Source organism: Diabrotica undecimpunctata, chromosome 4 (genome assembly GCF_040954645.1).
Source record: "Diabrotica undecimpunctata isolate CICGRU chromosome 4, icDiaUnde3, whole genome shotgun sequence".
In the NCBI taxonomy this organism is placed as follows: Eukaryota; Metazoa; Arthropoda; class Insecta; order Coleoptera; family Chrysomelidae; genus Diabrotica; species Diabrotica undecimpunctata.
In genome coordinates, this window is record NC_092806.1 from 85081800 (window position 1) to 85098382 (window position 16583).

A 16583-nucleotide genomic window follows, 5' to 3' on the forward strand; every position below is an offset into this window, starting at 1 on the left:
GCCAATGTTTTTTAAATGCATTTATTTTTCCAAATCCTGAAAAAATTAATAAGTATTTTTGAAAAATTTAAACGCGGAATGAAAGACTACATTATTACTGAGGGCCAAAAGTCCCCGAAAACTTCTATAATGTTTATTTTAATGAGTTACAGGGGAGAAAAAAAAGAGAAAATTTAGTGTGATTTTTAATTTCAAATATCTCATTCAAAAAAACTTTTTGTTTATTCTAAGGGACTTTCAGCCCTCGGTAATAATGTAATCTTTCATTCTGTGTTTAAATTTTTCAAAAATATTTGTTAGTTTTCTCAGAATTCGAAAAAAATGATTGCATTTAAAAAGAATTGGCCCGAAATTTTGCGCCTACGCTCTTAAATCAAATTGAGCATTTATGTTGACTTTCAATAAATATGAAATATTGCACTGAAAAAATAGTTACCTGCAGGGCCGGCTTTTGTTGACATTCTTAATGGTGTAATTATTTTTTATTTACAAAAGGTAATTTACTGATGCCACCCGGCAGTCGCGGAAGTTACGCTAAAACGTCTTTTGACGTGACCCATCCTTAAAGAGTTACACAATGAAATTTTTTTAAAACAAATTTTAAGACAGTTTCCACACCACCCCAGAGGTATGTCTTGTGGCGCGTTACTTTTTTTGAATGGGTGTTCGCCAAGAGCCATATTATCCCATTAAATAAAATGAACAAAACACTTAAACAGTATAAAGTATTTACTTGTACTTGGTCCTAAAACGTACATTAATTTAACGACCGTACGCATTATTGAATCCATTACAGTTGAGAGGTTATTACCAAAAAGTAATTGTAAAATATTGTAATGATTTTTACTATCAAGATTAAACAATAAATTATTGTCTGGTATTACAACCTCTTCTAACTAAGTTGAACTCAATCTAACTTCCACTCCAATTAGGTCAAATTATATACCTACCTTGAATAACAGCAGGTAAACATTCAGAATTTGAAATTAATTTGTCTGTTTCTTTTGATTGTGGGGTCGATCCCGAAACAATAACATTCTCTAAAAAAACCTCAGCTTGAAAATATATCAGCATAAAATATTGTTTTCGAAAAATATGATTTTTTAACTTAAATGTACACAAACGTACTAAATGTACTAAAACGATAATCTTCTTTGGTGGTTCTTCGATATCTTCACCGTGGTCAATTGTGTTTGTCGTATTATATGAAAATATTGAAGGTACTGCGTCATGCGCCAATGTTTTTCTTCTATTTCCTTTTACAATAACATTATCTTCAAAATGCAGTTCACAAATCCTATAATTATTATAAAGTGAATCCATTTTGAATAACAAATCTTCTCGTCTGCAAGCTTCTATCCACACTTTGGCACTACAAATTTTTAACAGAACAAATTTTAAACAAAACTTTTTCTGTATTTATAAATAATACTTTATTACTTACAACTATAAAAGTATTAGTATATTCTAAGTATATTGTAAGTAATGAAATATTTAACTTTTGTCAATATCTAATCTTAATAAATTTACAGTTTTCTCCTGACTAAGTCACAAAAATGTCACTAAATATTGAGATACACAACAAATAAAGTTTTAATATTTTTTATTTGTAATTCCCATTTAAAACTCCTAAATATTTTATGTACTTTGATCCATATATTTGATCTTTTTTATTTATATTTACCGAATTAAAAATTGGCAGACAACTTTTGTATATAGCAAAAAGTAGATGAGTACCTATTTAGTTTTTTCATAATTTAATGTAAGTTTGTTTATTTGCAACCATGTTTTTGCAATTTTGAAGTCTTGTTCTATTGTAATTTTAAGATTTTCCCAATTATCGGTCCAATTATGGTTCCAACAATTTTTAGTTTGAGCATTTTAGTAATTTCTTTGTTTCGTTTAAGAGCGTAGGCGCAAAATTTCGGGCCAATTCTTTTTAAATGCAATCATTTTTTTCGAATCCTGAGAAAACTAACAAATATTTTTGAAAAATTTAAACACAGAATGAAAGATTACATTATTACCGAGAGCCGAAAGTCCCTTAGAATAAACAAAAAGTTTTTTTGAATGAGATATTTGAAATTAAAAATCACACTAAATTTTCTCTTTTTTTTTCTCCCCTGTAACTCATTAAAATAAACATTATAGAAGTTTTCGGGGACTTTTGGCCCTCAGTAATAATGTAGTCTTTCATTCCGCGTTTAAATTTTTCAAAAATACTTATTAGTTTTTTCAGGATTCGAAAAAAATGAATACATTTAAAAAACATTGGCCCGAAATTTTGCGCCTACGCTCTTAAATCAAATATTCTCGTGTATAAAACCCTCTATATATTTTTATTTCCTAAAAATACTATATTCGTATTGTTGTCTTCAAGCGCGCTGACACTTGGCCACCATCTGTTGATTTTTTGACCTGAGCCTTCGGAGACTTGCGTCTTTCAATAAAAGAAATAGCACTGACACCAAATTTAATGTTTTCATTTTGAACTATCCCTTGGCAGACCAAAGTTTATTTTTTATAGCTCGGACAGACATGTCGGCGTCGGCTTACTGTTCGAAAGTCAAACCAATACTATTATGTAATAACTAATAATAATTACAAAGCAATAGTAATTACCTGTTATTATTCTTAGGAAATCTAAATAAACTTATTCCTTTTCCTGTCACAGATGAACATCCGCGAATCGCACAAATATATCCAGACATTTTAAATATAAATTAAACTTTTAACTATAAACTATAACTATAAACTTATATATTTAACTATAACTATAAACTATAACTATAACCTTTTAACTATAAATAAATTATATAAATGGTCAAATGCACTTGTTGTGTCGAGTATTTACCATAGACGCCTACGGACTATCGAAAACAACCAGAATTGACAGTGGAAGTGTGACGTCACAACTGTCAATTACTTTCCAAACAAAAGTTGAAATGCCCAATCTCAAGACTTTTTAAATTCTATAAAGTTAACATTTTGCTTCCTCTGCTGCTTTTTTTTAAGTATAGTGTTTTTTACGATAATACCATCATAATTCAGTGTTCTATTTCTATGAAATATAGTTTAAAAATTTAAATTAAAGACATTCTAACCTTACTTTATTGATACATGCATTTTATTGCTATTTTTATAAAACAACATGCTTTATTATTTACACAAATGTACTTGTAAAATTGTTGTAGTAACTATTAGAATACTTAGATATTGCAAAAAGCGGAAAGATTCTGTAAAAAAAATGAAAAAATAACGAAAAATACAAATTATCCACACTAAACAAGGTTTGTTTGGAAAGTGAAACTGACAGATGTCAATAAAAACTACGTCATCACTTCCACGGTCCATTAAAGAATAAGCACGTGTTTTTGACAGTGAAACAACTAGAATCGGGCATGCGTATACAAAAATGGTACACGCTTTTGGACCGTTCTGTCGCTTCTGTGTGTTCGGTTATTCTATGATATTACTATACAGCGTTCCACGTTAAGAAAATAACATTAGGCTTATGGAGATCAGTGTTGCCAAAACTCTCAGGCATGCGGTTTACTAGATTGTCGATATATTTTTCGAATTTCCATTTTCAATTAACATTTAACTGTAAAGTCAGAATAACAACTGAAGAACCACAAAGCCTTATTATCATTATGTAGTCTCAAAGAACGACATAAAATCGCTGACATACGTACACCGTATTATTTTAAGTTGCAATTAGTAATTAGATATATGCATTCCAAGCGGTCCGTTTATTTGCTTTTAAACCTTTAATAGCCGGCAAAGTGGATGATTTAACTAAACAATATTTTCTACTGATTTCTATGATTCATGGTATATGATATTCTTACCGAAAAACAAATAAACTGTCGTTACTATAATTAAAATAAGATAAAATAAAATTATCTTTTGTAACTACTATTTATTTAATTAAAATCATTTTCCCTACTTTTCATCTCTTGTTTCGAATGGGCACTTTTGGTCAATTACGTTAAAAAACATTAATTTAATAATCATTATGTCTGTGAAAACGAAAATACAAATTATATACAACCTTGAATCGTGCTTGTGTTCGTTCATAGTGGCATCGCTGCGCTTCTATCGTCCATAAGAAATACATGGTCCTATCTCGTATCTCCGCAATGTTATTTTCTTAACGTGAAACGCTCTATACAATAATTATTATACTATGCTACAACCATGATACTATGACTAACATAATATCTTAATCATAGTATCATGGCTACAACCATAGAATGCTACAACGTGCTACGTGCTACAAGCCATGATACTATGATTAAGAAGATAAGATATTGCGCATAAGTCGTGACGTAATTGGAGAGCTGCACGTTCGTAATGTCAGTTTTTTGTATGTATCAATAAATAATCTTTAAGAAATAGTTTGGAGATATCCTTTTGTGTACGATTATTGTAATTATCAAACCTTTATTTAATATTATTATTTTGCTAATTGAATAATTTCATCACGGAATGCATAAAAATCCCATTTAACTTTAACAAGAATTCAAATTCTGCTCTCCAATGACGGCATGCGCGAATACGACCGATTTTGTGCTACGGGAAGATCCTATCTTGTTATTCATAGTATCATGCTCATCGAGCAAAAAGACAATGTCTTTTTGCTCGATGATCATGCTACAAGCAGAGAACAACCGAACACACTTTGAAATTTTAATGTAATGGAAAATAAATATAGTCTCAACATAACAAGAAAACCCAAAAAGTATACGAAAAATATTTATTATTGTATATGATTTTTCTTGTTATTTTAGGATTATATCGATTTTCCTTCACTTTAAAATGAGTTCACAATCCTAGGCAATATTACTAAACTTTTGAATTTAGCGCCATGTATATATAGTTACGCGCGTAACTATGTGTTCGGTTTTTCTATGCTACAAGCTACAATAAAAGCTACAACCAAAGAATATAGATGCTTATAGAAGAATTGTTCACTGTTATTTTTGAAAGTTAGCAAAAAGTGGGACATAGATAAGGAAAAGTGGGACGAGTGGAACGCACGTGTTGCACGTGGTACCACTAAGGAGAGGTCATGTCAGCTGTGGCTCTACCATTGCTTCTAAAATATGAAAGAGTGGGGCAATAAATGCAACTTTAGATATTTTTAGATGTAGATGCCGCGTGGTCGTAGAATAGGATTAAATTTTTGCGTTTTATAAAATTTTTTAAAGAAAATAATATTATTTTACCTTTTAATAAATTAATCTTTTTGGAAAAATGATTATGATTCAAAGTTTTAATTGAAATATGTACAAATCTTAAGTATAAATCAGTTTAAGACTATTTTGTAATAATTTCACCAATATTCATTCATTGTGAAAATTATGTTTTAGATACTACTAGTTGTTATTTTAAAACAAGATTAAATAGTACCAATACAGCGCAAAAACTTTCACATATAGGTACTATTCATTAAAATGTACTGTTAAAGTTTATTTTGTTATTTCAAAAATAAATCAGGAATGCTTTTTGTTGTTGTTGAAAAATTATGGATGAAATGGAAGTTTGGAAGTTTTGGCGAAATGGAAAATTTCATAATTTAGTAAAAAGTTTATGTTTCGTTAATTTCTGGGCAGAAAAACAGTATAATAAAAAGTTATGTGACGGTTTTTCGTTGTGTTGGAACAAACCAATTTTTAATTCAAAGTTATACAATTAAAAAAATAAATACTTTGAATATTGTAAATATCATACATTAAGTTTTAAAATTAAAAATTTAACAATTTAATATATTGACAATAAAGATTTTATTGTGAAAAAACAAAAAAAAAGACAACAAAAAAAAGTTTGCAAATCAATGGCATCGAAATTTGTTTCGGCGTAGATGCAAAGTTACCCGTTCGTACTCCTTTCCCACTTCCCCCTAACTACATATTTCATTATGAAATTTTCATGATAGTTTTAAGACGACGGCCACGGCACCACGCTGTGAGTTTATGTAGCCACCCTCTTAAACCGTAACCAAATCGCCCATTTGAACTGCTCTTCTATAAGCGTCTATATTCACAGATCACTCTATATTCTTTGCTACAACCTGGCTACAAGTTACAACAGTTATTAGTGCTTAGTGGTCTGTGTCTGTGAGTGCAGGAGTGGTTTCTTTTCGAATGGTTCAAAATAATTAAGAGTAAATGTAAATTTGCCAATATTTGGTGTTCAATATTTTTTTTATAGCAACACGTTTGGTTTATTATTAATCACTAAAAATTGAACATTGGAAAGAAGACAAATGTATAATAAACGACTGTCATTTTTACTAATTCGGAAGCCTCCTCTATTTCTTGATGTATTTTTCTGACCATTTCTGGAATTCTAAATAATGGGGCCTGTAAGAGTACAAGCAACATATTCCACTAACACTGCTAGTTTGTTCAATCTCATTGAAAAACGGGCTTCTGGTTTTGTTAAAGATCCACTAGGTATACGTGATGCCGTGGCTTTTAAACTATACAGTAATTTCTACCAGTATGATGGGAATAATGTAGGATATTACTCCAAAAGTGGCCTAGGTGGAATTTTCAATTTAGAATTCAGTCTTGATGGGTAAGTTAAACTTTCAGTCATCACACAGCATGTAGTCATCCACTGCTCAATATAGGTATTCCTTAGTTCCATTATTCCCGATCTTGTGCTGTATAAATACAGTTTCTTGTAACCCTCTTTATATCATACATTTACCTCGATGTAGGTTTAGTGTTATTCATTCTTGCCACATGCCAGTTCCACTTCATATGTGCCATTTTTTCACTTCAGCTGTAGTCATTGTACTGGTTCGTTTAATGATATTTGGAATTGTATCTCTTAGGGTTGCTCACAAAATCAACCCCTCCATGCCTTGCTGAGTACTAAGAAATAATCGTAGAATTTTTAGTAAGTGTTAAAGTTTCTGCACTATGTGTCAATAATGAGAGCACGCATTGTTTTCTTTTTATATATAGGTATGTTGGTTTTAAATACTGCACTTGTCAGTCTGATGAAAGCATCCCATAGTAATTTTATTTTTCTTAATTTTACAGGGGTTTGTTATTCTACCTATTCCAATTTTGTGGTCTAAATATTTATAGGATGTTGTGTAATTGATGTCTGCATCATTTACAGATCTCTTGCCACTAGATACTAAGTTGGTCATATATTAGTTTTTTCATATAAGTACTTATTCAGTTTCCCAAATAATTTTTTAAGACTTTAGAATAAATCATTAAATGATAAACTTCCTCTTTTTTAGGAGATTATTGGTTGCTGCATGTGAAGGGAAACAGATAATGCTTTTTGATGCAGCAAATCAAAAATTACTGTATAAGATTTCTGATGCCCATCAGAACTGTGTTAATTGTGTGAAGTAGGTATTTTTTCTATTACTTGCAAAAATTAACAATTACTGATAGAAGTTGTGGGTAATGATTAGTTTAACATGTCACATGCTTAAAGCCTAACGATATTCTATTGTAGGTGCTGAGAGTATTTTTTTTGTAAATCGTTATAGTTGTGATTGGTTCCTTGTTGGCAGAATACATTTATAAATTTTTTGCTAAATTTTGTCGTTTTTAACATGCATGTGACACTCATAGGCGTCGTCAGCACTAGATCATTAATGTTTCATCCAAAGGCCAGGTTTTTTAGGACAGAAGCTGAGCTCAAATATCGTGTCTTTTCTTATATTATTCTTTGAACATACCTTCACATATTTTTCTGTTTATCCGACCTTTACTATCAACATTTAAAATTTTTGAAAAATTGTGCATGCCTGTTGTTGTTTGTATGCTGGAGTAACTAATGCTATTTCAGAATTTTTTAAAAGATGTCTGATAATTTCTAAATGATATTCATATAAATTCATTTTTCTACCAGTGTATGGAGTATATATTTTGTACAAATAATAGGAATTTAATAACAAAACTTGAAATATGTGAATACCTATTTTTTTTATATAATTTGAGCGTCTTTCGCTCACATGGATAGTAGTTGATTTTTGCGATCAACACCACTCATAAACTCATTATTTTTGGATATAGGTAGGGGTTTTATTTTTATTTGGTTTCTTTTGTTTTCAGTTTCGATAAGATCATTTTTAAATTCGGTGGATGTGTACATAACTTCTCTTTTATCTCTCCACTTTTCTACTAAACTGCCATCTTTTTATTGTCCTACTGTCTGCCCTTGTGCTAGTTTAGCTTCTTAAACTTTTTTAGGGTTACCTTTTCTCCTGGAAATGAAAGTGGTATTGTTTTGTAAAAGTATTTTTGCTAAATCAACACTTCCATAAAAATTATCTATAAGAATAACAATAATAAAGGTCTTTATTTTTCCTTCAAATTCATACAATACACAAAATATATAAATTATATATGCATAAAATACAATAAGAAAGAAAAAATGCTTAAGATCAGTTGGTGCTGATTTTAAGAAATCAGTACCTCTACTTTTCATCTTAAGCAAGAGAAAAAAAATATATAATATGTTCTTTTGCATGTTCTGTAACAATCAATTAAAAACCATAACCAATAGAAAAATTTAGCATTTAAATATTGTCCAAAAACTATCACAGTTTATACATATTTCATAACAGGTCATAAAATAGTTGCACATGTCTTACTCACTTAGCAGTTTAGATTTGAGAGATTTCTTAAAAGATATAATCGATTTTAATTTTAATTCTTTAGCTAATCCATTATATACTTTTGATATTTGAATTTTTGAATTGTTCTGTACAATGTGGCAGAGCTGTAATTGTATTTTTGTATCTTGTATTGACATTATGTATGTCAGTTCTGTATATATATTTTTTAAAAAGATATGCTGGTAAAGAGTTTTTGATAATTTTGTGGAAAAGACAAGCAGCATGTAGAAATCTTCTCTTTTCTGTCAGCATGTTACTCATCTCCAAACACACCCTGTTTGGACCAAAAACCACCAGATTAGTTTTTAGAGTTTATATTTAATGCATGATTTCTTGCCCAAGCAATCAATAATTTAATATCTTGATTAACAATCTCAATAGCACTTGCTCTGTCAACTGGGTAAAATGAGTGGTAAATTTGTGTATCATCTACATAGAGATGAAATTTACAGGTATTCAAGGAGGTACCAATATTGGTGGTGTATAAAGTAAATAAGATTGGACCTAAGATTGAGCCCTGAGGTACCCCTGACAAAATGTTTAGAAAATCAGAGCTTCTTTCGTCTACTTTGACGCTCTGTTTCCTGTGATGCAAGTATGACTTAACCATATTCAATGCATTCATGGAATAGCCGATTGACTTCAAAATTACACAGAGTAGTGAATTATTGAGAGTGTTGAATGCCTTAGAGAAATCGATCAAAACTAAAATGGTAACCTTACCCACATCAATTTCTCTCAAAATGTCATCAGTTATTTTAAGGAGTGCTGTTTCACAGTTGTGAAATGGCCTATCTCTCTATCTATACAGCCCTTGCTGTCCAATTTTGGACATAGGCCTCCTCTTCCTTCTTCCATGTCTCTCTATTCTAGGCAGTTTGTATCCACTTCGGGCCTGCATGTTTCTTCAAGTCATCTGATCATTGCATTTGTGGCCTTCCTCTTTTTCGTTTATAACTATATGGTCTCCAGTGTATAATCATCTTATTCCATCTGTTGTCTTTCTGTCTTATGGTATGTCCAGCAAACTTCCACTTAAGTTTTGCTATCTGCGTTAATACATCAGTCACTTTTGTTTTGTTGCGGATCCAAGTATTTCTTTTCTTGTCTGATAGCTTGATGTTCATTTGCTATTTTTTCCATGTTTTCCTTTGTAAATGTCCAAGTTTGAGAACCGTAGGTGAGAACAGGAAGTATACATTGGTTGAAGACTCTTGTTTTTTGAACAACAAAAAAACAAAACAAAAAAAAAAACAAGAAATGGCTTAAACCCGGACTAAAAATCAGTTACGATATTATTGTTAGAAATATAATCACCAAGCTGCATTTGCATAATGTGTTCTAACACTTTTGATAGAGTAGGCAGAATACTAATAGGTCTAGTTGGATTGTTACATTTAGGTATGGGTCTAATGCTTTTTTCCATTCATCTGGGAAACAGTTACTCGAGAGGCAACAATTCATTATATGCGTTATATTAGGAATGATTAATGGGCAACATTGAAGTAACATTTTTAAGTTTAAACCGTCTGAACCTAGAGCATTAGACTTAATAGTATATAACAATTTTTACACCAGATCACAAGATACTGGAGTAAAGGTGAATTGTTCCTGATTAGGTACAGTATTTAAATAATTGTCAATTGTATTTTGATTGATTGTTAGATGTGGGATACATGATGTGTAGTACTGATTAATCTCATAGGGTTCTTTTAATGTTTCTGGAATTGTGTGTTCATTCTTACCAATGTTAATTAGTTGTAAATTTTTCCATGTATTTTTTATCCCAACCACATGAAGTTTGTGTTGAAAGAAAGCTTTTTTTTTCATTCTCACATGCTAATGTTGTATAATTTCTAATCATTTGTAGTAGGTAATGTGAGCTATCTTCTTAGTTCTCTGCCACTTTTTTTTGGCCTGATCTCTTAGTGACATAAGAAGTTTCACATTATCTGTTAGCCAAGGATTATAATTTTTAATGACTTTAATCTTTTTAAAACGAGCATGTTTGTCAGAAAGCCACAATGGAGCTGCTTAAGAATTTTACTTTATCATTGATGTTTTCAATGTGGTGGATGTTGGCAAACAGAGTACAGTTTAAATCAAGTAAAAAAAGATTTGCATCAAAGTGTTTGAAATTTCTAACAGTCTTAAAAATTGGGGCTGGTTTTTCTAGGAAGATATTGACGTCACAATAAATAAGCTCATGGTCTGTTATGTGGTCAAGACAACATACACCAAAGGAGTTTATTCTATTTTCGTTTGAGACAATTATATAATCAATCAGAGTCTGCGATGTAGGGGTTATATGAGTTGGCCCATCAATAATCTGTACCAAATTAAAACTGTCAAGTAAGTCATTAATTTTATGAGCTGTTCAGCAAAAAGTTCAATAAAAGTATTAATTATGTAGTCTGGTGGTTTATAGACTACATCTATCAGGCTATACCTATCAAAAAGTCATTAATTTTTAGTTTGATTCACACTTGTTCTATGTGATTGTCAAATTTAACTTCAGAAAATTGATAATTATTTTTTATATAGAATATCTAAAAAGAGAATGCCCAATGTTAAGTTTATCTCGCATTAGTTCTAAAACTACTTTTTCAGAGTGGCCTTTTCCACCTGCAGAGTCATAACGTCTTGTATATAATTTCACACAAAGCGCTAAGCCGTTGGGTTCTGCCAACACAACAATTTAAGTCTGTATTTGTGACGTTTGCTTTTCATATATATTCAAAAGATAATCTACTATGCCACAATAAAATACTTTCATCAAGGGATAGATTTTTTCCTGGTTGATATATTTCAGTCATTATGTTATTGAAGTAATTTAAAAGTGATTTAATTTTAAAGAGTTTATCTTCTATTATACCCTCTTCTGGATTTCTGGCAAAATGTAGACATCTCAAAATAAGCAAGTAACGATCTCAGCTGATATTATTATAGAAACATTTCATTTGAAAAAGAGAATCGGTATTCCAGTAGTCCTGGATTCTATTGTTTTCCATGTTCCCATATGCAATGTAAGTCCTAAAAACATGTTTTTAAGTTTGTTAACAGAAACAGGCTTCCATTGATTTATACGTGAATGTTCTGCAAAACCGGATAAAAATAACGATTCGGCATAAACATTTTTTGTTTCCTGCACTAGCATCTCAAAAAAATATCTTCTACAAAAAGGCAAAAAAATCATATGGAAGATCAGTCCCCGGAACATCTAATAATAACCCAGAAGATTTGGTAAAATTAAAATTTTGCATTCCAATAGGATCGCCATTCCACGAATCCTCACTTAAATTTGGCTCCTGTATATTTTCATTCCTATCTGAATTTCCATGTATCAGTTCAACCAATCCAGAATAATCATTTTCTTCTTCAATATCTAAAAAAAAAAAGAAAATAAAGCAATTGTGCAAGAAAATCTAATGCTGCAAAATAATTCTATTGATAATATTCTAAAAGGTTAATATTAGAAATAAACATTTCAAAACATGTATACAAATGAAGTTATGATATAATTTTGAATCCTCGTATTGGAATCAGATCTGTACTTTATAATAAACATATTTGTGTCTTCATCTGACAGAACTACACTATTATTGGATTCACTGAATTCATCTTCAGTAGATGAATTATTATTTAATATATTATATAATTGATCAGTACTATAATATAATAATAGTTTGATAGTTTGATAACTAAAAAGCATGGCAAACTATTATGTAGGTACGGAATTCTATAATAGACGGTCTTAATAAATAAATAAAATAATACAATTGTAATAGATACGGATTTCGGTTGTTGATTGTGATAATCAGCATTATCTTTTCTAATAATATAATATACTCAGTGACATTAGAAGTGTTACACCTAGAAGGAATAAATTCTTGAACTTTGGTAACAGAATGACTATATTTAAAACATGCTATGATAACAATATCAATGTTTTATCTTTTCTACTTTTTGTAGTAATAAAGTTTTACCTTTAAATTTTTTTGTGAAAATACCGATTTGTGAAAACCGGTTCGTATACAAATTTTTAGTTATTATTCCTCAGTCTATTTGTATTCAGTGTAAGAAAATGTCTCCAGTTCAATGTAGTGTTAATTATACGGCAATGACGGTTATGCGTGTCTGTCGTGTATGGACAAACGAAGGTAGAGGAACACGAAAAAGACCAACTGGTCAACCGAGGCGTACCACAGAGCGTTAAGATAGGCGCTTGAGATTACTGGCTCTACGAGACCGTTTTGCTACTACGCGTCAAATTGCTGACCAATGGTTTGGAGTAGTAGACAGACCTGTTAGGTCTTCCTACCTACTTAGTTAGTGCTTCCTTTGACTGCGGACCACAGGCATCAACGTTTGAATTGGTGTAGAGAACGGCAGTATTGGGTGGCAGAATGGCGTAATGTAGCATTCAGCGATGAATCACGATTCTGTTTAGGAATGCATGATGGTCGTAGGATGGTAAGACGCATCAACGAGGTATTGGATTTGCTGTTGAGAGGCATGTACAAAGGACAGCTGGAGTAATGGTTTGGGGGGCTATTGCCTATGGTAGCCGATCACCACTTGTGTTTATTCGAGGCAATATGACAGCTGCGCGTATTTAAATCCTATCGAACATGTATGGGATATGATGGGAAGGAGACTGTCCACTTTGCATCATCCTCCACAGACTCTGGCACAGTTAATACATGAAGTTCAAGTTTTGTCAATGCCTAGACGTATACAGTAGTGTATTCAGCTACGGGGTCGCCAAACACATTTTTTTTTATTACTTGTTAATACAAATTCTTGACAACGTTATCGTTTCATTCTTGATGTATATTTACCATGTTGCCAAAATATTAAGTTCAAGAAATTATTCCTTCTGGGTGTAACACTTCTAACGTCACTGAGTATAATCCAAAATAAAAGTCTAATAGCAAAAAATAGAATAAGGTTAATTTAAATTTAGAAAATATATTAACTTAATAAATTTGATATGGCAAAATAAACATAATACAGAATCTAAATTTAAATAATTTTATGAATTAGTTTTTGTACTAGGAAAAAAGATTTTCTTTTTTGATTACCGGTGGCTTTTCTTTGTTTTTTATTTTTATAGTGTTGGTGCAAAACAGAATTATTGTGAGTCCATCTTTGGAAGCCTTACTTGCAGTGATCATTTCTTCTTTTAGGGTATAAGTTATGTTAGATAATGCTTTCGTTGAAATAAAAATAATCCCGACTCATCTGCGTTAAAATATCTAGCGGTGAGTATCGCTTCAACAAATTGAGCAGTTTTTCCTTTCAATCAGAAACCTCTAAGTAATTTTCCGCAGCTGTTTCGTCATATATAAATTTGAAGCAACTATTTTGTCGCTTTCCAAATTTCTCAAGCCTAGAAGAATAGAAGCCTTCATATCAATGCTTAGTTCACTTGAAATTTCTACTGCTTTTCTTTGAATAATTTTATTAGAAACAATATTATTTTTTAACCCCAATTTACGAAGCAAATCGAAGATAATTTGATTTAATACAACACCCGAGAAGAAATTACCGAAACACAAGTGACATTGAAGAAGGTAATGGAAACATTCTAAAAGGAGAAAAAGAAATAATAAGGACATAGACAGAGTATTTCTCATTATGTATATAAAAATGCCGTGGCCGGTCTGGCAAGACCAACCTCTCACTTCTGGAACAGCTTCATATAAACTACAGGCTAATAAAAAAAATAAGCCGAGAATACCTAAATTACTTTAGCCATAAGAACGGGAACTATGGAACTATTGGTAGTAGAAGGAAAGGTAGAAAATTTTTTTGAGAACCGCTTGATAAATAGATTAACAGATAGTTTCCTCTACAAACTCTTCCAAAAAGTAAACTTTTGTACACAAGGGTATTTATGCTAGACAATACTAAACATAGGTATCTTAAAAACTCACATGTGCGTCATCAGCATATGACTGAATCGATATCTTGACGCTCATGGGCGTGATTAGCATGCACCGTGTTAATGCAATGAAACATAACTAAACATATATTTGAAGTTCAATGTAAGCTGAAATGATGTCAGTGTCTCCATATCGTCAGTTATTTCATACTTTCACATTACATAAAGATGTAGTAGGATAGTTTTTAATTAAATTAAATTAAAGATGAAAAATGAAATGCATATATAATAAAATGCTATAAAAAATTAATAGTAAGTATAAATTAAAGATAAAAAATGAAGATAACCTAAAAGTATATTAAACTAAACTTAAATTTTTTTTAAAACTTAAACTTAAGGTTGATCTGCACCCCCCAAAAGACAAACTTTCACATTCAAAACATTTGAAAAAATTTGAGAAGATATATGTGACAACTAGAAGTATTTTGACAAATTTTGAGCAAACTTCATGTTTTTGTTTTCGAAAAAAACTCAAAAAACTACTTTTTTATACTTCTAAGTATAAAGTGGGAAAACAAGACATACAATTTTGTTAATTTTCTTACAGCATAAAGATATAACCCTAAGAAATAATTATGAATTTTTTTAAAATTTTTGAATGTACAGTTTTGTCACAACGGGAAAAACTAATATGTTCGGGCTTATAATAAAGCTACCGGTAAGAAATCGGAAAAAAAATTAATAACAACATATATAAAACTGTAAAAGTGGAAAATATTTGCAATAAAACGTTGAATATTTTTTCCTAAACATATGAAAAATCTCATTAAACAAGAATTATATCTTGAACTGCCGCCATCAAATTGTATAATAGAGAGATGGCTCCATCTGAAACGTGATTAATATTTATCATCGATAGATTGCATTACTTTCGGCATCGAAACGCTTTAAACGAATCGTCAAACTACCAGGGTTGCCATTCAATTATTTTTGAATGGCATTATTTTGTACAACACTTTGGCAGATTACAACAAGATTTAATAAAAATGTTATCGGTTGGAATGAATTTTAACTGGCATACTGAAACTTACTTTTTTTTTCCTAAGTTAATGGCACTGGCAAAGCCAAAAGGCCAGTCAAGTTTTCTCATAGTTTTATCATCCATTTCCATTGTTTACATTATATAAATATTAATATTTTATACATGTTAAATTGGGATACAATATTTTTAGTGTGTTAGTAAATGCCTAAATATTTTGGTTACTTATTTTCATTTTTAATGTTTTTTTTTTGATATCAGTATATATATAACGTTGTAACTATTCTTTTATTTTTATTTTTAATTTCTTTTTATTAGTATTTTTTTTTATTGTTTAATATTATTCATTTATTGGTTTGATTTTTTTTTTGTTTTTTTATATATTGTTTTTTTTTGTTTTTGTATATATTGTCTTTTTTTGTTTTTTTTTTTTGTTTGTTTTTTTTTTCGTTTTAGGCTTACAATTTTATTCATATGTCGCAATACTGCTTACAAAGTAATATTAGTAGATTTTACATACTGATATATGATGTTGTAGATACTATTATCCTCTAATGTCAATAGATTTGAAATATTTATTGGAAATTTCATTTTGTACGATATTAAATTTTGATAGAACTGATCAATTTCTAATTTTTTTAACGGGCATTCTAAAAGAATATGTTGTAAATCGGCAATTTCATCACATAGACATTTATTATTATCTAACAAACCTATTTTATGTTTATAATCTGGAAATAGTGCATGATTGCAGCTCATTCGACTTATTATCCGAATAATTGATCGATTACGTGTATTCTCAAACCATGGTTTGTCCCTTATTTTTGGTTGTATATTCTTAAAAAACTGTCCTTTGTCTCCATATTTATATTTTATCTGCCACTGTTCCTTAAGTTCCTTTCGAAAAATTGGAATAAAATCAGACTCTGGTATTTTTAATCTAAGTATTCTTCCATTTTTTGCACCATATTTTGCAAAATAGTCCACTTCTTCATTTT

General features: G+C 30.3%; 1 protein-coding gene across 2 annotated transcripts in view; it reads left to right on the plus strand.

The window, feature by feature from the left end:
- LOC140439741 (DDB1- and CUL4-associated factor 10 homolog) overlaps positions 1-16583 on the plus strand; it is a 388500-nt gene that overhangs the window by 20521 nt on the left and 351396 nt on the right. The window contains exons 1-2 of one of the 2 annotated variants that reach the window (XM_072529868.1): positions 5943-6585; positions 7268-7381. In XM_072529868.1, the coding sequence (XP_072385969.1) occupies positions 6362-6585; positions 7268-7381 (338 nt within the window). In that variant the 5' untranslated portion in view covers positions 5943-6361. Of the gene's footprint in view, positions 1-5942; positions 6586-7267; positions 7382-16583 lie in introns of those variants that run through there. The other variant, XM_072529869.1, reaches the window with a different exon arrangement.